This window comes from Mauremys reevesii, linkage group 18, assembly GCF_016161935.1.
Source record: "Mauremys reevesii isolate NIE-2019 linkage group 18, ASM1616193v1, whole genome shotgun sequence".
Taxonomy (NCBI): domain Eukaryota; kingdom Metazoa; phylum Chordata; order Testudines; family Geoemydidae; genus Mauremys; species Mauremys reevesii.
This window is the reverse complement of record NC_052640.1, coordinates 28,259,688-28,283,043: the sequence shown is the minus strand read 5'-3', so window position 1 is coordinate 28,283,043 and position 23,356 is coordinate 28,259,688. Positions and strand designations below refer to the sequence as shown.

Genomic DNA, 23,356 nt, shown 5'->3' with positions numbered 1-23,356 from the left:
AAAATACATTTGAAAATGCAGGGTAGTGCGAGATTTTAAAAACCCACTTACAAGAATTAAGCATCAAGTCCAGCTTAAAGTGTACAAGCAAAACAAAAGCATTTGGGGTTAGCACAGAAGAGTCCAAAAGGCATAAAGAAATAAACAAAGATAAACCTAATCACGTCTTCCTAGACATTCCTGATCTATTTACATATCTGGGGTTTCACATGAGTAGTTTTTAGGTGACTCAGATGATTTTCAAACCTGGCCCCAAACTTCTTCCAGCATCCTTCCAGCCCACTCTCTGCTTCTCCCGGAGAACAACAGACAGACAGACAAAGGGAAGTTTTTTCCCCATTTAAAAAAGTTCTAGCCTTCCCATTGGCTCTTTTGGTCAGGTGCCCACTCCCTTCCTTTTACCTATGCAGGGAGACTTTTTAACCCTTTACAGGTGAGGTAAAGTAAGTAGAGAACTATGAGGGATTTTATAGCTAACTGGCTGGCTGGGTATCCATAAAAGGGAGCTACCCCCCACCCCTTTCATTTATCACAGATGATTTACCGGTGAAGGGTCTGGACTAGGAGTCAGGGCTGCTCTCGGTTGGGCCTGGTTGCGGAGGGCCCCTGGGGCCGTTGTGAGTGGGGTCAGAGAGTCAGATATGCAGGGGAATCCCCATTTTGAATGGTCAGCCAGCTTTCCAGCTCCTTTGCACTGCTAGCGTGGCACCCAGTGGGGAGACCCAGGCCCAGGGGCTGTGTCAGAAGGCTTGAAAAGCTCCTCACGTGACGTAAATCATATTGCTCCATGGTCCCTGGCGATGGCACAGCCAGGAGCACAGGTGGCTGTTAGTGGGATCTCCAGGCCCTAGCTGGATTGCTCCAAGTCCTGTACAAGGTAAGGGTCCATGTCTCTGAGAGACTGGTAGAATTCTTCTTGGGCCTGAGCTCCCTTCCGCTCAACCAGCTGCAGTAAGGCCTCGTTCATCCCCTTTCGTCCGTACTGCATACTAAGCACCTCCTCCTCTTCATCACTGTTCATTGCCTCTATGTCCCGTAAGCGTGCCAGGATGGGATGGATCGCTCCCATTCGCTGACGGAGCTGCTCCCGGTGCTTCTTCACAAAGGACACGCCTCGAGCTAAAGGAGACACCAGCCCTGCATTACTCTGCTGGGTATGGGAGGGACAACTCTGGGTTATTACAGTCCCATGAAATGACCCCATGTCACTGTGGGGTGCAACACCTTCCCCTGCACTGTAGGGCTGTTCTAGCTCAAAGTGTGTGGTCAGTTGCATGAAGTGATTCGTGTTGGAATATGGTTGTAAAGACCCATCCACGCTAACACTGCAAGGGGCTGAGGCTCTGATGCAACAGCCAGCACTGCTACAAGTTCCAGACCATCCCGCCAGCCTGTCCCGGGGGTATAGCGAGGGATAAGGAGATGGCACTGAGGAAAGGAAAGCTTGGGATGGACCTCAGGAGCACAACTCTCACCAGTGACGTACAGAGGGATCCCTTTGTGAGGAAGGGATGGAATCTGTGAGTCACTGCACTGGACAAAGGCAAACTGGAAGGTCTTTCTCCATGTCTAAGGTCTACGCTTCAAGCAGGAGGACAGGGCGTGTTAGAGAAGAAATGGATTCCAGCTAAAGCTTGTCAACATTTTTCAAACTTTTTTCCAAGTGGCTTTTTTTTTTTTTAAATAAAACTTTTTTTATTTTTCTGAAATTGTCCGATTTTTTTTCCACAACCTCCTTCCCCCTTGAAATTGACAATCCAAAGGGTTTTCCCTCTTTGGTATTTTACTCATTCCCCCCGCTCCTTCCCGCATTCCCCTCACTCAGCACCTATTTCTAATTTTGCCACTGAAAAAAGCATGGGAGTGGGGGGAGGGAGAGGAAGGGGTAAAACTGGACAGCTCTAAAGTTTGGGGTTTCCAGGTTGAAAAAAATCAGAATTTTTTCATGTAAATGTTTCAAGAAAATCCCAAGAATTAATTATTTTTTCATTAAACATACTGTATTCTGACCAGCTTGAGATTGTGGAAACTGAAAGCTCTGTTAAAATAATACTGACCTGTGAGCGTTTGGGACGATGCTGCAGGAATTTTAACGTCCCCTAAAAGAGAAAGGGAAGGGATCAGTCAAACAACCAATCACTTCTCTCATTAGCAGGAGGGTCCAGCAACATTAAAGACCATCAGAGGCTAAGGGCAATCAGAGAAGCTTTGCATTCCCAGAGACCTTCTCCTCCTTTGCTAGCAGGTGTCTCAGCTTCTCTAAAGTTATACTGGAGTTTCTCCACCTCACAAAGAATCTTGAAATACTTGGGTAATTTTCCAAAGATAATTTCTGAAATCTCCAGAGGAACCATGATCAAAGATCCTAAAAGTGCATTTAAACCACAGGACTTTGTTCAGTGGATTAGGATTTTTGCCATGGATAATGAAGATGGCAGAGCTGAGACAGCTGATTTAATGTACATCTCCTGCCTCTCTGTGCCCTCAACATGCCTAACTTCAATACCTGGGAAATTATAGAAAGATAGAAGCCTTATAGACTTACAGACGTTTTTTGAACTTGAACGTGGGTGAATGCCCACTTTGTTGGAGTGGGCCACCAAAGCTCATCATGCAAAACGCAAGTAGTCTATATAAGGTGCCATATATCTTTTTTTGCTTTTTTACAGAACCAGACTAACACAGCTACCTCTCTGATACTTGGGAAATTATCATGATTCAAGAACCAGTTTGCAGCTAGAGGATAATAGGGTTATAAGGGACAGCCAGCATGGGTTTGCCAAGAACAAAGCATGTCAAACCAACCTAATTCCCTTCTTTGACAGGGTAACTGACTTATGGGATAGAGGGGAAGCAGCAGATATGCTATAGCTTGATTTTATTAAGTCTTTTAACACAGTCCCTCATGACATTCTCATAAGCAAATTAGGGAAATGTGGTCTACATTAAATTACTATAAAGTGAGTGCACAACTGGTTGAAAGATGAAACTCAAAGAGTAGTTATCAATGGTTTTCTGTCAAACTGGAAGGGCGTAGCTAATGAGATTATACAGGCGTCAGTCCTGGGACTAGTCAATATTTTCATTAATGACTTGTAGAATGGATTGGCGAGTATGCGTAGAACATTTACAGATGACACCAAGCTGGAATGGGTTGCAAGAACTTTGGAGGACAGATTTAGAATTCAGAATCACTTTGACAAATTGGAGAATTGGTCTGAAATCAACAAAATGAAATTCAATAAAAACAAGTGCAAAGTACTCCACGTAGGAAGCAAAAATGAAACGAGACCTATATACTGGGGAATAACTGGCTAGGTAGCACTGCCAAAAAGCATCTGGGGTTATAGTGGATCCCAAATTGAATATGAGGCAACAATGGGATGCAGTGCCAGTTGCGAAAAAGGCTAATATCGCTCTGGGATGTATTAGCACGAGTGTTGTATGTAAGACACGGGAGATAATTGCCCTAGTTGACTCGGCACAGATGAGGCCTCGGCTGGAGCACTGTGTCCAGTTCTGGGCACCGCACTTGAAGAAACGATGTGGGCAAATTGCAGAGAGTCCAGAGGGGAGCAACAAAAATGATAAAAGGTTTAGAAAACTTGACCTGTGAGGGAAGGTTAAAAAACTGGGCACGTTTAGTCTTAAGAAAAGAAGACTGAGGGGGGAACCTGATACCAGTCTTCAAATATGTGAAGGGCTGTTACAAAGAGAACAGGGATCAATTGTTCTCCATGTTCGCTGAAGGTAGGACAAGAAGTAACTGGCTTAATGTGCAGCAAGGGAGATTTAGGTTAGATATCAGGAAAAACTTTCTAACTCTAAGGGTAGCTGAGCTCTGGAACAGGCTCCCAAGGGAGGTTGTGGAATCCCCATCATGGGAGGTTGTTAGGAACAGGCTGGACAAACACCTGTCAGGGATGGTCTAGGTTACTTGGTCCTGCCTCAGCACAGGGGGCTGCACTTGATGACCTCTCAAGGTCCCTTCCAGCCCGACATTTCAGCGATTCCATGAGCATCAGTCACCACAACCACCTGCCCAGAAGTTCTGCTTCAACGTCTTACGTGTGATCCTACCTGGCCTCACAAACGTCTTCCAAACCAATTTCCCATCTTTTCTGTCTTTCATGTGAAGCTTGATTTCCTCCTCCAGATCCGTCATGTAGAGCTCAATATAAGTCTGCTGGTCTGCCGGGCTTCTATAGCAGAGCTCCAGTTGCTGCAGTAAAGATACAATGACTTATGAGAGTCTCCCACCTCCGCCAAAAGCAGGAGGGTGGAGCAGCAGGTTCCCTAAGAACCGTGGACTCTGTGGAAATTAGACGGTTGTTTGTAAGGGGGGGGCAAGGCAAAGAAGGGCCAGGGGGGCCCATCACCATCCTGTTCCTCCCTGTTGCCCCCAGGATTCCCTCCCCTGGCCCCCCTCCCTCTTCCCCCCCCTCCCTTCTCCTGGGCTGGCGCCAGCCGGCCCAGCTGGCAGCTGGCAGCTGAGCTGAGCTGTCCCTGCCTGCTGCTGCTTGCTGGCAAGCAAAGGGGAGGGGGGGGGGGCTCTAAGGTTGCCGGGGGGGGGTGGGGCACTTTGCCCCCCCAGGCCCTGGCCCCCCCCCCCGCCCCACGTCTCCCCCTGCCCCGGCCCCTGTCCCCCCCTTAAATCAGAACTTTTTATAGGGAACCGGTTGTTAAGATTTTGGCAGCTCATCACTGAGCAGGAGTGAACGATGCCCATTGTTTGCTGTGTCCATTGTGGTCTCTTGGCTTATACTTAGATTGGAAGCTCTTTGGGGCAGGTCCATCTTTTTGTTCTGTGTTTGTACAGCTCCTGGCACAAGGGGGTCTTAGGTCACGACTGGGGCTCCTAGGCACCACCACCACACAACTAAAGCATAATAATACTTAATTGTTCAGCTCGTTTTCATGCCTTGGTGGAAGCAGAGGACAATCCTACTTACGTCAGGTGTTATCTTTAGCTCTGATGTACCAGACACCTCATACTGAGATCCAAAGTACAGTGCACTGGTCTGAGGAGGTTTGAGAATGAGCTTTGACTCCCACTTCGTTTCTTCTTCTTCAATGGCCTGTAAATTTCAAACATTGTCATTTCTGAGAGATACAAACAGGAGCCCCTGACCCTCAGCCAGCTCCGTCTTCACTCAGAGCATGTCGAGTCGTGGAGGGAAAAGGCCTGTTGGATCACCTTGTCCATCCCCCAGCCAAAGCAGGCATGTTCCCTACGCTACGTTTGGCTGGGATCTGGTCCAGCCCAGTCAAAATAATGCAGGTGCTAGGGCTGTCACCATTTCCCTGCTGGGAACCTCTTTCACAGCCTACCAGACCTCACGCTCAGGAAGTGTTTCCTCAGACAAACCTGATCACCACAGAAAAGATGGAGGCCTCTGCTTCTGCTTAAAAATAGGATGCGATCAAATACAAGGACAGACTCTCACAATACATACAGACAAGGGAGCAGAGAGAAGGTTGCAAACCACAATCTTAATTCTGGCATTCTCCAGTCAGTGGGTGATTGACTTTGCAACCTTAACATTGTTCTTTTAATGTGTGTGTATTTTCCATAGTGATAACAGGCTATGGGATCTACAGGCAATGTGGGGGTGGCTCCTGGGGTCCTTACAGTGATCATGTGGTCGCAGCCAGTGTAGCTAATGTTGAGTTCTAGCTGCCAACCTAATTCCCTCACTCAGAGTTTTCATTTGAACCTGGACTCTCCCATGCCTCTGGGTGACATTTGTAAAGATTTTTCACTGCTCAGAAGCTCAGTTATACATGGAATAGGCCACGGTGAGGAATGAGGCTGCTGGAGAGAACAGCACCTCCTAGTGGGTGCTGGGAGGACCTGGCCTTTAGCTTCAGGAATCACTATGTGGCTGAGTGGTGTGGATATCACACCACGGCAAGCCCGGCCCTGAGCTAGTCCCAGCTGTCCGCTGCTGCATACGGTGCCCCGTGAAGCTTGGTCACACCAACAATATAGTTCTCTTGATCTTCACCTCCTGTTTGAGCTTCCCCCAACAGATAAGGTATCTGTGCTGTGAGACCCCCGATCTCAGGGGTTCTCAAACTGGGGGTCGAGACCCCTCAAGAGGTCGCGAGCTGGCAGCCTCCACCCCAAATCCCGCTTTGCCTCCAGCATTTATAATGGTGTTAAATATATTAAAAAGTGTTATTAATTTATAAGGGGGGTCACTGGCTATGTGAAAGGGGTCGCCAGTATGAAAGTTTGAGAACCACTGCCCTATCCATTGGGGTCCCAACCGCATGCCTCATGTTAGCTAGTGCTGTGCATCCCTTGTGAGCTCAACTCTCTCCCCCTGGGTATGTGCCCCAGCCCATCACGCACCACTATTAAAAACACAGGAAAACGTGACTGCCGAGGTGCCTTCTATTTCAGTGACAGTCAGTGTGTAGGCCTCTGCCCTGTCCTCTCTGAACGATGCCGTGCTGCCCGGCGTTGCACTATGTGCTTGGCGGTACGGGTGTATTGATGTGGTTCATTCTCACTCTATGGTTGTGCAGAAGCAGCAAAGATCCCAAGAAGTTTTGCAGCATGAGCTTTTTTTTGGTGAATGTGCACTGAGCCCGGATACAACCAAGTAGTGGTGGAAATTTCCAGCATATATATATATATATATAGCAGAAGCAAGAAAGAGTAGAGATAAGAATCATCAGAGGAGGAGGAGGAGGATTGAGGCAGTGTTGGTGTGAAAACCAAGGGAGGAGAAACTGGTTCTGTAATTGGCAAGCCATTCACAGTCTTCGTTTAATCCTGAGCTGATGGTGTCAAATTTGCAGATGAACTGGAGCTCAGCAGTTTCTCTTTGGTTGCACCGTGTCCCAGCAATCTCGGTGTTGGGCACACCGTATAAATGGGATGGTTGTTTTACCTTCCTGAGTGAGCGGTAGTTGGGTATCAGGTAGAGGTGGAGAGTTATGTCTGCAGCCCTGAGTGCCCGGTAGATCAGCACAAGCGAATGGATGGGAATAAACGTTATGGTCGAACGTATCGTTCTCCAAAGCACGCCGAGCTGGGAGAAGCTGGGATTTTCCAGGACAACATGGAAGAGATGGATTCTTGTTGGAGTTTCCAGGGTCATGTGGCCAGCTTCAAAATGGGCGATTTGGCATGAACTTAAATCCCCTCCGCCTGGAGCTGGGATAGTGAGGGGAAGGAGATTGAAACACCCTGAGCTGGCAGCACCTGTACAATGACTTACACCAACACACAACAGCCGTCCCAGACGCCTTACAAATATAAACAACCGCAGGCGCTGTGCAGCCCTGCATCGAATGGGGTGCAGAGAGATGGACGGAGTGAGGAGAAAGGGAAGGAACGAGACGGCGGGAGGAAGAACAGACTGGGAGAAAGGGTGAGGCAGGGCGGTCCTTAGACACTGTAGTGTTCTATGCTGGCCCCAGGCCTCTGCAGGGGGAGAGCAGGGAAGAGGGGAGCATCCCCAGGCCTCTGCAGGGGGAGGGGCTGCACCCAAGGTCTGTGTGGGGGGCAGGAGCAGGCTTGGGGGGCAGGGGGGAACCACCCCACAGTACGAGCCGGCAGAGTGGAGTGGGATGGGGCTGGGTCGCCCCACTTCCTGCCGCCCAGTGAGTGCAGGACAGGCCTGACCCCTGCTGCAGTCCCCCGAGATGTAACTCAGGGGAAGGGGTGGGAAGAGGCAGGATGGGGGCAGAGCAGGGGCTTTGGGGAAGAGGTGGAGTGGGGGTGGTGCGGGAGTGGGGGCAGCTTTCCTGGCCGGCTCAGCCAGCCAGAGACCGGACTGGCTGCTGGAGCAGCACGCAGCTGCGTAGTGAACTAGGAAATTTGCAGCCATTTGGTGCCCCAAATTTCCTGGTGCCTTACGCAGCTGCGTAGTTTGCGTATGGGTAAGGACAGCCCTGGGGTGAGGGCTGGGAGAAGGGTACCCAGGGAAGGGGTCACACGGGAGGCTTAAGAGACAGGAGAGAGAACAAAAGCACAGTGAGAAGGAAACTAAAGGGAGGGAATGAAAAGAAGTGACACTGCCCCCTGAGTAGGAGAGAGAAGGGGAAGCCGTGGGTCTGGGCACAGGGACAGAGGCAGGGAATGGCTAGCGAGGGGAGATCAGGAGGGCTGGAGGGAGGACGCATGGAAGCAGCTGGGAGCGCTCTGGGATATCACACAGAAGAGTCTCCCTTAGGGAACCACCGGCCCAGGGAGTGATGGCAGGAAATGAAGCTTGCGAGATCCAGACCGGAAAACGGAGAGGTGGAAGGCCAGGGCAGGAACAGGGACACAATGGCCTGAATCTCCTCTGGGCCTTCTCCCCAGCCCAGCCTGTCTGCTGGGTGTACAGTGAGCATGGGACCACCTCCTGCTGTCTTCCCCCGGCCCCCTCCCACACAGAACCCGGGGGTCTGCCCCAGGCTCCCCCATCCCCTCCCCCTGCCCCAGGGGGTCGTTGCACTCCCGTGTGACGGGCACTTGTCTGGCCCTCAGGCGCTGGAGGATCTACCCACCATCCCCCACAGGGGGAGCCACACTCCCGTCAGGGTGGGGGATCTACACCCGAACTGGGCCGGACTGTGCCTGGCCCTGCACAGCGAGGAGGAGGAGGGAGAGGCAGCCAGGAGCCTTCCTCTCGGCTGCCCGCTCCCTGGAGCAGGGCCAGGCACAGTCTCCCTTGTGGTGGAGCCGAGCTGGAGCAGGAGCTGGGAGGGGAGCGGCGGGCACAGCGCAGAGCCCCTGGGGCTCACACTCCCCCAGTGCTGCAGGACCCCCCAGCCCTGCTGGCTGCAGACTGTGGCTCAAAGCCACCATCAGCCCCTGACTCCAGCAGCCAGCCCAGTGACTCCCCGTTCCTGCCCTACCTGCAAGGCACACGAAGTGGGGGAGGTGCACGGCTCGCACCGTATCAGGCTCGGCCCTGATGTGGAACAGGGGGCCGGCGACCATCCACTCCTGCCTGGCAGATGGGCTCAGACTCTCCGCCCAGGAGCCGTATTCATACTCGACGGTCACTGCTGCGCTCACCTCAAAGCCAAGCCCCGTTTTGGAGCAGCGGAAGGAGCCAGCGCTGGGGATGCGAGCTCTGGGGGGCACAACGAAAACGCAGAGGTCAGGCTTGGACAGGGCTTCTAGGGCCACATCCTGCAGCACCCTGGAGCTCCTACCTGTAGACGGTCCTGTTCTCCTCTGTGCCTGGAACAATCTCTGGCGTTACCTCTGGAAGGATCTGAAAGACAGCGAGTTCCAGTAACTAGGGGCTTCATAACGGTTACTCCTAGTGACAATGGAACATCTGGTGCTGGGCACTGTCAGAGAGAGGATACTGGGCCAGGTGGAGCTTGGCTCTGATCCACTCTGACAATCTCTGTGTTCCTAACATGGATGATTGTATTCTTGCCAGCAAGTTAAAGTAGTATGGGCTGGATGAATGGACTATGAGATGGATAGAAAGCTGGCTAGATCATCGGGCTCAATGGGTAGTGATCAATGGCTCCATGTCTAGTTGGCAGCCGGTATCAAGCGGGGTGCCCCAAGGGTCAGTCCTGGGGCCGGTTTTGTTCAATATCTTCATTAATGATCTGGAGGATGGCGTGGACTGCACCCTCAGCAAGTTTGCAGATGACACTAAACTGGGAGGAGTGGTAGATACACTGGAGGATAGGGATAGGATACAGAGGGACCAGACAAATTAGAGGGTTGGGCCAAAAGAAACCTGATGAGGTTCAACAAGGACAAGTGTAGAGTCCTGCACTTAGGATGGAAGAATCCCATGCACTGCTACAGGCTAGGGACCGAATGGCTGGGCAGCAGTTCTGCAGAAAAGGACCTAGGGGGTTACAGTGGACGAGAAGCTGGATATAAGTCGACAGTGTGCCCTTGTTGCCAAGAAGGCTAACAACATTTTGGGCTATATAAGAAGGAGCATTGCCAGCAGATCGAGGGACATGATCATTCCCCTGTAATCGACATTGGTGAGACCTCAGCTGGAGTACTGTGTCCAGCTTTGGGACCAAGAAGGATGTGGAAAAATTGGAGAGAGTCCACTGAAGGGCAACAAAAATGATTAGGGGGCTGGAGCACATGACTTATCATAGAATATCAGGGTTGGAAGGGACCTCAGGAGGTATCTAGTCCAACCCCCTGCTCAAAGCAGGACCAAACCCCAGACATTTTTTGCCCCAGATTCCTAAATGGCCCCTTCAAGGATTGAGTTTATAACCCTGGGTTTAGCAGGCCAATGCTCAAACCACTGAGCTATCCCTCCCCACCATGAGGAGAGGCTGAGGCAACTGAGATTGTTTAGTCTGCAGAAGGGAGGCATGGGAGAGGGATAGCTCAGTGGTTTGAGCATTGGCCTACTAAACCTGGGGTTGTGAGTTCAATCCTTGAGGGGGGCATTTAGAGATCTGGGGCAAAATCAGTACTTGGTCCTGCTTGTGAAGGCAGGGGACTGGACTCAATGACCTTTAAGGTCCCTTCCAGCTCTATGAGATAGGTGTATCTCTCTATATAGATGGGATTTGATAGCTGTTTTCAACTACCTAAAAGGGGCTCCTAAAGAGGATGAATCTAGACTGTTCTCAGTGGTAGAAGATGACAGAACAAGAAGCAATGGTCTCAAGTTGTAGTGGGGGAGGTCTAGGTTGGATATTAGGAAACACTATTTCACTAGGAGGGTGGTGAAGCACTGGAATGGGTTCCCTAGGGAGGTGGTGGAATCTCCTTCCTTAAAGGTTTTTAAGGCCTGGCTTGACAAAGCCCTGGCTGGGATGATTTAGTTGGGGATTGGTCCTGCTTTGAGCAGGGGGTTGGACTAGATACCTCCTGAGGTCCCTTCCAACCCTGAGATTCTATGATTTCTTCCAAGCTAAGCTGTGTCCCAGTTGAAACTGTTAAACTTCCAAGACTTTGACCGTCAGAAAGCAGCCCCTTACCTTGCTGATGCACTGCTTGCAGTTTTCCTTTGGTAAGGTGGAATTTCTAAGATCAGCCACAGCTCTTTTTGCATTTTCTATGTGCTGTATCTGCATAGCTAAAAAGATCACAACCACCCATGACCATTTTGTGTCTCTCTCCCTTGGCTCTCACAGAGACTTGGATCCTTTTGTCTGACTCTGGCCCTGCAGCCACCTTCTCCTACAGAGGCTTTCCCTTCTCTCACATCCCCAACCAAGATCAGAGCAGGGCAGGGGTGTTGGGCTTCTCCTGTCCTGTTCCCGCCTCTTCCAAACCCTCCCTCCCTCCTCGCCCTTCTGTCTCCTCTCTAAACAGCACTTCATCCTCTCTCCTCTTCCCGCCATGCTGCTGTCATCTACTGTGCACCCAGCTCCTCTCCATCAGCCTTCCTGTCTGAGTTCAACCCTTGGCTCTCTCCTCCTTGCCTCACAATCCCCCATACTCATCCTCAGTGGCTTCAACTGATGACCCGTCAGACCCTATACCTGCACCCTCATCTCTGCATTCGACCTGCAGCTCTGGTTCCTTGCTCCCACTCACCCACGGACCATTCACTCAGCTTGCTGTGCACCAAGCACTGCTCTCTCTGTGATCTGCTGGTACTGAGTTCCCCTTGTATGACCATCACTGGGTCTCTTTCAGTATCATGCATCGGCCTCCCCTCGTGCCGTCGCTCGGCCTCTCCTTGACTTCAGTCCATCAGCGCTGATGACTTCTCATCTGCTCCCTGCCCTCTTTCTTTTCTTCCATTAAATGGCTGTTGATTCTGTCCATGCTTCATTCTCCTCCATGCTGTACTCTTTTACCCCCTCTCCCACTGTAGGGTCTGCCCTGCCGACCCCCAGCCCTGGCTCACCCCCGACACCTGTTTCCTCCGTTCCTGCTCTCGCATTGCGGAGCGTCTCTGGCAGAAATCCTGCAGCCAGGCTGACATCCTCCTACAAATGTGTTCTCTCCTCCTTCAGGTCCACCATTGTCCTACCCGAATGCCTCTACTTCTCCAACCTCGCTTAACCGCACACCCATAATCCCAGCTGCCTTTTCACCATCTTTGACTCACTCCTGAAACCCTGCCCTCTCCCACCTCCACTTCTCTCTGCACAGGATCTCACCAATTTCTTCTAGGAGAAATGACTTTCCCCTGCCCCTCAGCTCCCTTTCCTTCCCTCTTCTCCTCCTCCTCACTCTCTCCTCCTTCTCCCTTCTCATGGATGCAGAAGTTTCCCATCTTCTGTCCTCCTCCAACCCCTCCACTTGTCCCAGTGACCCCATCCCAGCTCCTGATCTCTTGCACATCCACCCTCATGCCCTCCCTTATTCGTCTCCTTAGCCTCTCACTCTCCTCTAACTCTCTCCCCTCACAATACAAACATGCTTCAGTTTCTCCCATCTTAATAACGCACCCTTGACTCCACTTGCCTCTCCAGCTACCGCCCCATCTCTCTTCTCCTTTCCATCCCCACGCTCACTGAACACGCGCGTTACAATCTCTGTCTGCAGTTCCTTTTCTCCAGTTCCACCCTGGGCCCTGTCCAGGCCAGTGTCCACCCTGGCCCTCCACTGAAATCACCCTCGCCCAAGTCTCTGATGTCCTCTTCCTAACCAAAGCTCAGAACCAGTGCTCTGGCCTCAGCCTTCTTGATCTGTCAGATGCCTTTGACCAAGCTCTTCTTGAAATCTTGTCCTCCCCAGGCTTCCATGACTCTGTCCTCTCCCGGTTCTCCTCCTGCCTCTCTTATCACTCCTTCAACGCATCCTCCTCATCCTCCCCCCAGCTCTCTGTAGGGGTTCCACAGAGTCTGTCCTTGGTCCCCTTTTCCTCCCCTCTGCGCTGTACCTCTGGGTAATCTCATCACAAACCATCCCAACGCTGACCATGCGCAGACCTACCACTGCTCCAGACCTGTCTCCTTCTGGCCACACTAACCTCTCAGCCTGTCTTTCTGACCACGTATCCTTGTGGATGTTTAGCTGTCAGATCAACCTCTCAATGGCTAAAACAGAGCTCCTAATCTTCCCTCCCCCCACCACCTGCTTTATTCATCATTCTGGACATCACATCCACCCTGACTGTCATTCAGGCCCATAACTTGGGTGTCATCTTCGATCCAGCCTCTCTCTAGGTCCTCACATCACGCAGATTCTTTCTGCAGAACATCTCTGAAGTTCACTCTTTCCTGTCCATCCACACAACTCAAACTCTCGCTCAGGCTCCCATCATCTGGCCTGTCAGCTACTGCAACATCCTTCTCTCTGGCCTCGACTAATGCTGGCTCGCCCTGCTCATACCCATTCAGCATGCTGCCGCGCTCTGCTAGCCCGGGGCTTTGGCCATGTCACCCCCTCTTTGCATTCCTCTAGGAGATCAAACATAAGCTGCTTGTCTTCACTCTCAAGGCCCTTCATGGCCTGTCCCCCGTGAACCTCTCATCTCTTATTCACTCTCAAGCTGCTGCCCCCCACCTCTGCATGGCCACCCACCAGCACCCACTTGAGCCATTTTCAAACCAGCATCTTTCTGCTTTCTCCCTGGCTGCCCCTCAGCTTGAGAACTACGGCGTTATTTCAGAAGAAGGTTGGGGGAGGGGACACAAAGTAAGCTTGACACAGCATCCCTCACAGGCCCAAGAGAGACACAGCTGGGCCACCTAGGTACTGCCACAGCACACCCAGGTACTGCCACAGCACACCCAGGTACCGCCATAGCACCCCCTGGTACCGCCATAGCACACCCAGGTACTGCCATAGCACACCTAATAACAGACAGTGCCTGGCACACTGGGTCCTGGGCAATGGCTGGAGCTCCTAGGTGCTACCATAATACAAATTAATAAGAATAAAATAACAACAACTACATAGATGACACCATATATTTAAACTGTGTCTATCCAGTGGTATTTATTTTTTCTACAGCTGGTATAAGGCTCATACCCTGGGTGCTGAAGCTCAGCACAGTGCAGGGCTCCGCACCCTGAGCTGGCAGGATCCCCCTATCAGGTTTTACATGCAGAGTGCGGTGGCTGTACGGACAGTCTGGGGTTGCAGTTACTCAGAGCTCCCTGCCAGCCAGTGCTCCTGCCCCACTCCCCAGAAGCTCTTCCTGCTGGGAGAGGCTGGACTTGGATTTGGGTCAATGGCCCAGTCCCTTCTCTTGTGATGGAATCTTGTGCTTCAACATACAAGTTTTCATTTATAAAAGAAAATCAAGCCTGCAGCCCCCTAGTTTCAAAGATCAACTTTGAAACGTGACTCAGGTGAACCTGATGCCGTGATGTCTGCCTGAGTCTGCAGACAGCTGGAAACAACAGCTCTGAGAGGGGCGGGGATTCCATGTTCACATTCACAGGAAGGGGGTTAACGCTGACTCTCTGAAGGTGACAATTTAAAGGGCCGACCCAATAACCATTTCACAGCTCAGGCGAGGAGAGGGACAAGCATACAAGGAAGAGCTGCACAATCTATGCAAGTGGAAGCCCATTTTAGTCTCACAGCTGGGTGGGTTTTGGTTCTGGGTTGAGGATGGTAGAAGATCACATTCCCCCTCCCCCCTCCAAATGAACCCTGCAAGTAGCGGGGGCTCCCCACAGCCAGTGTTTCTATCGAGGGCCGGTGCAAGGATCTTTTGCGCCCTAGGCAAAACTTTCACCTTGTGCCCTCCCCCCATCCCTGAGCCCCTGCTCTGAGGCGGCCCCCCCTCGCGGCAGCTCCCCCCCTTCGCCCTGAGGTGCCCCTCCTGCCCACCCCAGGTGACCCCTGCTCCGTGCACGAGCACGAGCACCCCGAGTACGCCGTGGCTGCTTCACTTCTCCCGCCTATGTCGCAAGCCTGGGAGGCGGGAGAAGTGACACAGCCATGGCGTGCTCGGGGAGGAGGCGGGGCAGGGGTGAGCTGGGGCGGGGAGTTCCCCTGCGTGCCACCCCCTCCTTACTTGCTGCAGGCAGCCCTCCCCACGCTCCCCTGCCCCAGCTCCCTCCACCTAAATGCCGGCAGTGACCGGGACGGCCGAAGATCCGGCCACTGCGGTCGCCGCTGAAGAAAATGCCGCCCCCCAAATCCTAGTGCCCTAGGTGACCGCCTAAATGGTTGCACCGGCCCTGTTTCTATCACCCTTCTGTCTGGGAGAGGCTGGGACTGGAATCGCTGGGGGCTCCCTCAGCCCGTGCTTCTGTGGCACCTCCTACTGGGAGAGGCTGGTACTGCACTAGCAGGGGGCTGCTCCAGTGCTATTCTCTCGCTAGCATTTCATTGTTTTCTCTGGAGGGTTTTATTCCTGCACTGCCCAATTTTTAATTTCTTGAGACCCCCCGTTACGTGTTTGTTCCTCAGGTTCTGTTTTGTCTGGAGATGAGGAATGTGGCTGGGCTCCCGCTCTGCCTTGTGCAGTTACAGCAGGAAAGTGAGGGTCTGGAATAGCAGAGAAACCACTGTCACCTGAGATCATGTTTGTGTTAGTAATGCCAGCGCCATTCCTGATCCCACCCCATAACTCCTCTGCCCTCCCACAGCCTAACATTGCGTTGCCTTTCTGCTGCACTAACACCGCTGTCAGGGCTTGGTCTAGGATGCTGTCTCCATTGGATAGACGGGGAAGCGAGTAGAGGTGAGAGGCAGTGACATACCAAGGCCATACTGCAAATCCTCTAGAGCACGGCCAGCCTTCCTCACTGTCCCTCCAGACCCAGGATCCAGCCTGTTGCTCTCTCCCCGAGCAGCGCTTTTAAAGGGAAAACATTCAAAGTGGAAAAAAACGGTGGTTCTTCTTACCTGGAAGGAAGCTTAGATCATAACCACTGTACACTGCAAAACAAACATCAGCGGGTGAGACCAGGACCCTCAGCCCCCTGCGGAGAAGTATCCCTCTCCCACTGCTTCCCCATTCTCCCAGTCCCTGTCCTGCTCTCAGCCCCGTTAGAAAGAAGCCTTTTGCTGCCATGTTATGTGGCAGAGGGCTGTGTGCCTCTCCCCACTGAATGGTTCTGGGGCTCTGCTAAATAGTGGTAGCAGGGTGAGGCCCTGTACCCAGGAGGGAGAGTACTGCCGGAGTTCTGAGGGGGGCGTGGCCTCACCTGGAAGAGGCGGGGCCTCTCAAGATTTAAAGGCCCTGGGGAACCAGCTGTGGCTGGGAGACCCAGGGCCTTTAAATCAACCAGGGGCTCCCAGCTGCAGAGGTGGCTGGGAGCCCCCCGGGGATCGGGCAAATTAAAGGGCCCGGGGCTCTGGCCGCCGGGGGGGAACCCCAAGCTTTGCGGGGCTGGGGCAGTGATTTAAAGGGCCCAGAGCTCCTGCCGCTGAGGGAAGCCCGGAGCCCTTTAAATCCTGGCCCCAGCCCAGCTGCCAGAGCTGCGGGGAGCTTTGAGCCCTTTAAATTCCCGCCCGAGCCCAGCCTCCAGAGCCACGGCCGGGATTCAAACGGCTCTGGGCTGCCCGCAGCGGCGGGGAGCTCTGAGCCCTTTAAATTCCAGCCGCGGTCAGGATTTAAAGGGCTCTGGGCTGCCCGCAGCTGCAGGGAGCTCTGAGCCCTTTAAATCCTTGCCCCAGCCCTGCCGCCGGAGCCGCGGCTGGGATTGAAAGGGCTCTGGGCTGCTCGCAGCCGCAGGCAGCCCAGAGCCCTTTCAATCCCCGCCATGGAAGTCGATGCGGTCCGGCACGGCGTACTGGCTCTTGCCGGTATGCCGGACAGGACCAAACCGGCTTACTTTCACCTCTGCCTGTACCACTATTACCCTGCAGATGTGCTGCTCTCTGACAGGATAGAAAGCAGACTATGGGGTGGGCTGCTGCCTGTTAGGTGAAAACAGTATCAAAGCAACTTCCATTGGTGAACAAACCCCTCCCCTCCTTAGGTGGAAGTAGAGTGTCTATTCAATTCCATCACCTCATACACCTATCAATAATGTGTAGGGAAAACAGCTGTGGGATGACGGTGAACTTTAATTTGAGCCACATATGCTAAGGTCGCAGCCTGCGAGTATGAAAACATGCTTGGGATTTCTAAACATTATAGATGACAGTTTGCTAACATAACGACAGTCGCAGCCAACAGAGGGAAATTCTACATTAGACCTTGTCCAACAGATAAAGAGGAACTGATCAGAGAATTCACAATTTAATTATAGCTTATGTTCAAGTGATCATGATCTGATCACATTTATAAAGTGCAAGCAGAATAAAGTCCAGACCAGAAATATATATATATACTTGCTGCTTTAAGAGGGCCAATTTCACAAAGCTGAAAACAGTTATGAGCCATATCATCTGGGAGGAAGAATTTAATTAGAAAAATATGAATGATAATTGGGAATCATTTAAGAGCACCTTACTAGATGCTCAAAAAGCCACAATCTAGAAAGAAGGTTGTACTGGTTTAAAAAACGAAGCTTGTTTAGAGGGGACATGAAGGCAGATATACAAAATAAAAATATATATATAACAAATGGAAGAAAGGGGAAGTTGAGAGTAATAAATATAAATCAGAAGTCAGGAATTGTAGAAAATTGATAAGGGAAGAAAAAGGACACACGGCGAAATCTATGTCCAGCAGAGATATGAACAATAAAAAGTTGTTTTTAAAATACATTAAGAACAAAAAGAATCCTGACAATGGTATTGGTCCATTACAAGACGGAAATTGTAGAATTATCTATAATAATGGAATAAAGGCAGAAGTGTTCAATAAATATTTTTGTTCCAGATTTGGGGGAAAAACATAATATAGTCTCATCATATGGTGATCAAGACACTCTTACATTCCTCTAGTATCTTGGGAGGATGTTAAATAGAAGATATTAAAATGAGATACTTTAAAATCAGCAGGTCCAGATAACTTGTATCCATGAGTTTTAAGTGAGCCGGCTGAAGAGGAGCTCACTGGACCATTAATTCTGATTTTTAATAAGTCTTGAAGTACAGGGGAAGCTCCAGAAGACTGGAAGATCACTAATGTGCCAATTTTTAAAAAGGGTAAATGGGATGACCTGGATAATTGTAGGCCTGTCAACCTGACATCGATCCTGGCCAAGATAATGGAGCGGCTGATAAAGAATTAAAGGAGTTTAAATAAATTAATGCAAATCAAGGTGTGTTTATGGAAAATAGACCCTGTCAAACTAACTTGCTATATTTGTTGGATGAGATTACAAATTGGGTTGATAAAGGTACTAGTGCTGATGTAATATACTGAGACGTCTGTAAGGTATTTGACTTGGTACCACATGATATTTTGATTAAAAATCTAGGATGATATGAAATTAACATGACACATATTAAATACATTAAAAGCTGGATAAATTGTCATCGAGCAGATTTGTTTCCAGTGAGGGATCGGTTCTTGGCCCTACTCTATTTCTCATTTTGATCATTGACCTGGAAGAAAACATAAAATCATCGCTGATAAAGTTTGTTGATGATACAAAAATTGGGGGAGTGGAAAAATCACTGATACGGAGCCATCTGGATCTCTAGGTAGCTGGGTGCAAACATACAATATTGATTTTAATACAGCGAAATGTAAATGTTAACACCTAGGACCAAAGAACGTAGGCCTTGCTTACAGAATGGGGACTCTATCCTGAGAAGCAGTGTCTCTGCAAAAGATTTAGGGCTCGTGGTGGACAATCAGCAGAATGAGCTCCCAATCTGTGGCCAAAAGGGCCAATGTGATCCTGGGATGCCTAAACAGGGAATCCCAGGTAGGAGCAGAGAGGTTATTTTACTCTGTGTTAGTCACCGGTGTGACCACTGCTGGAATCCTGTGTCCAGTTCTGGTGCCCACAATTCGAGAAAGAGGTTGATAAATTGGAGACTGTTGAGAGAAGAGCCACGAGAATGGTTAAAGGGTTGGAAAACCTGCCGGGGCAGGAGCTCACTCTAGGTAGTTTAACAACCAGAAGGTCAAGGGCAGCTCTGATTACAATCGATAAGCCCCTATGCGGAGAATAAATGTTGGGCTCTGCACTCTCGCAGAGGAAGGTCCAACGCAACCCAATGGCCGGAAATTGAAGCTAGACAAATGCAGACTAGAAATAAGGCACAAATTTACAACGGTGAGAGTAATTAACCATCAAAACAATTTCCCAAGGGTCGCGGTGGATTCTCCACCACTGGCCATTTTAAACCCAAGATTGGCTGTTGGCTGTTTTTAAAAGCTCCGCCCTAGGCATTATTGTGGGGCAGTTCGACAGCCTGTATGCTGCTGGAGATCTGACACTAGACGATCACAACGGTCCCTTCTGGCCTCGGAATCTACCCCTAGGAACCAGGGCCGGGTTTACAATGGCTCCAGTGGCTCCATGGAGCTGGGCCTATGCTCAGAAGGGGCCCCGGCCTGCTCTGCTTGCACTGTGCCCCGAGACCCCGCTGGCTCCCCCCGCCCCCTCCCCCGCTCCTCTCCGCCCCCTGGCCGGACCCTAGTGCACCTCCAGATCCGGGCAGTCTCTGCTTCCCGCCACCCGTGGGGCCCCGCCGGTCTCCCCGGAGCTGAGCTGCCTGGCACTGGTGCAGAAGCCTGGCCAGTCTCAGCCCAGGGGGTGGAGGAAGACAATGTGGGGAGCAGGGGTGGCTCTAGTAACCGGCTGCCCCAAGCAGGGCGGCATGCCGCTGGGGGCGCGCTGCCGGGCACCGGTCCCGCGGCTCCGGGGGACGTGCCTGCGGAGGATCCACTGGTCCCGCGGCTCCAGTGCAGCTTTCGCAGGCATGCCTGTGGGAGGTCCAGCCGAGCCACGGGACCAGGGAACCGTCCGCAGTCATGCCTGCGGGAGGTCCGCTGGCCCGGCGGCTCCGGTGGACCTCCCGCAGGCATGACTGCGGAAGGTCCACCGGACCCGCCTGCCGCCCTCCTGGGAAAATGCCGCCCCACGCGCGTGCTTGGCGCGCTGGGGTCTAGAGCCGGCCCTGGTGGGGAGCATGGCTGGGCCCCTCCAGGCAAGTGCACCTTGAGGGACCCCAGCTGCGGCAGGCCCTGGCCTGGCTGATTGCACCATTCCCGAAGGGTCGGAGCTATTCCCGGCCCCAGGACCAGCCCTGGCTGCACTGGCTGCTAAGCCCAGCAGACACAGGGCCGGTGAGTGCAGCCGGGAGGCAGGGTGCAGGGGAGTGGGTCTCTTCAGGGTCTGGGGCGGTGCTGGGCTGTGAAGGGGCGGGGAGGATCTGTGTGTGTTGGGGCACTAGGAAGTGGGGGTTCTGTGGGGGCTGCTGGGCAGTTGTGGGGCTGTGAGCTCGGTGGTGTTGTGCAGGGCACTGTGCATTTGTGGGTGGGTCTGGGGGGCGCTGGGCATAGTGGATCCAGGGGGCCTCTGGCCATAGGGAGTTGGGGGGCTGTGTGGCACGGCATGGGCCTGCTTCCGAGGGGAAGGGACACGCTGGCAGCACAGGGCCGGGCAGGCCATTGTGCATCTGGCAACTGACAGTTTGTAACTAGTGCCCTGGCCTCTGGCTGGCCCCTCGCTCCAGGGACTGGCCTCCCCGTGCCATGCTCCATTGCCTCCATGGGGGCCCACAAATATGTTGGGCGCCGCGCCCAGAAAAGGTTAATCCGGCCCTGCTAGGAACCCCCTGCGGGAAGAGGGGTTTTCCTCCTCCTTCCTCCCCTGGCTTCTGGGAGCCGAGCTCTGCCCCACCGCTGCCCCTTCCTACCTGCTGCTAAGAGGGGGCACCACCACCTTCTCATCCCCACCCCCGGCCGGGATGGGGCACCCTGCATTCCTGCCCCCTCCCCGACTGCTGGGGAGGGGCTTCCCATTCTCTCCCCTCCCTCCATACCCCATGCAAAGTCTGCAGCTGCACAGGGCACCAGGAAATTTGGGGCATCACATTTCCTGGTGCCCTACACAGCTGCATGTTGCTCCAGCCCCTGCTCCACCTCTTCCCCATGGCCCCCACCCCGCCCCTTCCTTGCCCCAGCCCCACGTCTTCCCACCCCTGGTCTGCCCCAACCCTGCCCCCACTCCACCCCTTCCCCTGAGGGGTCGGGCGCCCTGCACTCACCGGGTGGCAGGAAGTGGAGCGACCTGGCCCCAGCCTGCTCTGTGCCGCATCGCCAGCTCCCAGCCGTGCCACCGGTGAGTGCTGGGGGCCGGTTCCCCCTGCCCCCCAAGTCCCAAGGCTGGGAGCCAGGGGAGCAGAGCGGAGTGGGCTGGGGCCGGGTCACTTCACTTCCCACTGCTCTGCCGGCTCGTACTGTGGGGTGCTTTCCCTCCTGCCCCCCAAGCCTGATCCAGCCCGTTGGGGCCAGGCCCCCCCCACACTGAGGCCTGGGGCCACAACCCCCCCCCCCCGTGGGGAGGCTGCGTAGGGCACCGAAATGGCTAGGGATGGCCCTGCATGGAGATGAGGCAAGGCCCAGGTTCCTCTCCTTCCCTCCTGCCCCATGTGTGCGTGCTCTGCCAGCTGTTTTACACATGGGTGGGCTGTCCAGACATGGCCTCCCCCACACCTCTAGGAGCAGGGTGCAAGGAGGTGACCCTTCTCCTTTCCTGCAGCCCCTCCCCTCACCGTTCCATTCCCCCACCCCACCCACCCCCACAGAGCACCGTCAGCCTGGGTGGCTCTTATTTGGCAAAACAACAAATCTAAGAAAGAACAAAAGTAAAGTCTTCTGGGTAAGTGCCAGTTGGAGCACCCCTGCCTGGCCCCATGAGTTGCTCTGGGTCTCAGTGGGGGTCTCCCAGATGCTGTTAAAGCTCAGACACTCCCCAGAGATGCGCCCCGGCCATAAAATCCACTGGCTCTTCATTCAGCAATCCTGGTTGTGCTTTCCTTCAGTTCCGCCGATCCGTCCCCTTGGTAAAGGCCGTCACCAGCCCCTCGTAAGGACATCACCCAGGTTCCCCCTCCTCCCCCGATCACCCACTCTCCTGGCCACCCCATCCAGTCCCTTCCCTGCACTCCCCCGCTCGCCCTCCCATCCTCGCCCTGAACTTACAGCGCCGCACTGCATCGACAGTGCAGTGATTGGTCAGCCCTTGGTGCCGCAGACTCTTGGCATCTTCCAGCCATTTGCCTGCGAATTTCAGTCTAAACCCGTCAACATCGTAAAGGTGGATGTTTTCCTCTATCGCCTTCCTCTTCAGGTCCTCCCCGGTGTCATCCCAACACACATCCACGGCCCCCATCATGCCATCAGTTAAGGTTTTAATAAAGACTGTGCCCCGGGCCCCGCCAGCGGCTGCAGAGCTCCCAGTGGCTCCGTGCTCCATAATGTCTGAGCCCCACGGGGCGGTCTGTGCAGACTGTGCTCTGAGACCCGGGCCGTGGATTCCTCAGAGCCCCCCACCAGCCTCCTTCCTCCGGATTTCCCGATTCCCTACTTTGGCTGCACTGAGCATGCGCAGCCGAACTGCGCATGCCCAGTAACCTTTGCTGTCGCCACTTCCCTACTTTGGCTGCACTGAGCATGCGCAGCCGAACTGCGCATGCCCAGTAACCTTTGCTGTCGCCACTGCCCTCTCTCTGCCCTCACTTCTTCTTACGATTTGCTGCCTCCTCGGGAGGGCGGGGTTAAAAGGCTCAAGGGGCCAAATCGCAGCGGGGGGGCTGCCAGCGTCTGAGCTGGGGGCAGAAATTTACTGGCCGGGGGGATCAAGCTGCTGTAGGTAGCGGCAGGAGAGAGGCTGAAGGGGGAAACTCGGGGGTGGTAGCCGGGCTTAAGCCGGGGGGGAGACGCTGCCAGCAGGGGCGGCTCTAGGCACCAGCAAAACAAGCTGGTGCCTAGGGCGGCGAAAGGCTGGGGCCCCAGCTCATCCTGCCGCTGCGAGCTGAGGAGCGGCCGTCCCCTGCAGGGGGAGGCAGGCATGACTGCGGAGGGGGCGCTCGTCCCGCGGCTCGGCTGGACCTCCCGCAGGCATGACTGCGGCAGCTCAAGCGGAGCCGCCAGACCCCCCAACCGTCCGCAGCTGCGGGGGGTCCAGCCGAGCCACGCGGGACCAGCGGTCCCTCTGCAGTCATGCCCGCGGGAGGTCCGCTGCTCCCACGGCTCCGGGGCGCCTCCCGCGCATGACTGCTTGGGGCGGCCAAAAAGGTAGAGCCGCCCCTGGCTGCCAGACCCTGTGCGGGGACAAAACCCCCGTTAGGGAGGGGGGAACAGTGACCCCTTGGGGTGAGCCCCCTGCTGCGCTCGCAGATCTGGGGGTGTTGGGGCTGTGGGGGGGGCCACAGGCTGTTTTCAGTTCTGCAGCTTGTCAGCCCCGGAGCAGGGGGCGGGTTCCTGGGGCTGGGTCTTAAAGGCACCGGCAGCCCAATTCCCAGACTGTCAAAGCTCAGACACCGCAGCTCCTCTCTATCCTATACAAGTGCTGCGGGGCGGTTACTGCTCCAGCCGGGAGACTGAATGCAGGGAAATATTGTACAGACGTCCCCGCCCTCCCTCCAACGCTGCCTCTCACATTTTGACTGTGGAAAAGTGCAGGG

At 53.6% G+C, this 23,356-nt stretch overlaps 1 protein-coding gene across 1 annotated transcript; it reads right to left on the bottom strand.

Annotated features, from left to right (window-relative positions):
* Nucleotides 1-22,242, bottom strand: LOC120386233 (caspase recruitment domain-containing protein 8-like). Its single transcript, XM_039505333.1, has 10 exons — nt 21,873-22,242; nt 15,719-15,751; nt 10,933-11,030; nt 9,163-9,224; nt 8,860-9,080; nt 6,903-7,168; nt 4,953-5,078; nt 4,081-4,222; nt 2,058-2,099; nt 1-1,119 (listed from the first exon to the last, which is right to left on the bottom strand). The coding sequence occupies exons 1-10, from the start codon at nt 22,144-22,146 to the stop codon at nt 848-850; spliced, it is 1,536 nt and encodes a 511-aa protein (XP_039361267.1). The 5' UTR covers nt 22,147-22,242; the 3' UTR covers nt 1-847.
* Nucleotides 22,243-23,356: the final 1,114 nt, after the last annotated feature.

What these genes read in the sequence shown, in the direction of transcription:
- LOC120386233 (XM_039505333.1), bottom strand. Translation starts at nt 22,146, where the DNA reads ATGGAGCACGGAGCCACTGGGAGCTCTGCAGCCGCTGGCGGGGCCCGG. An exon ending in CCACTTCGTGTGCCTTGCAG is followed by an intron (nt 7,169 to 8,859) that starts GTAGGGCAGGAA and finishes TCACTATCCCAG; the next exon opens with CTCCAGGCGGAGGGGATTTA. An exon ending in ACTACCGCTCACTCAGGAAG is followed by an intron (nt 5,079 to 6,902) that starts GTAAAACAACCA and finishes TGAAATTTACAG; the next exon opens with GCCATTGAAGAAGAAGAAAC.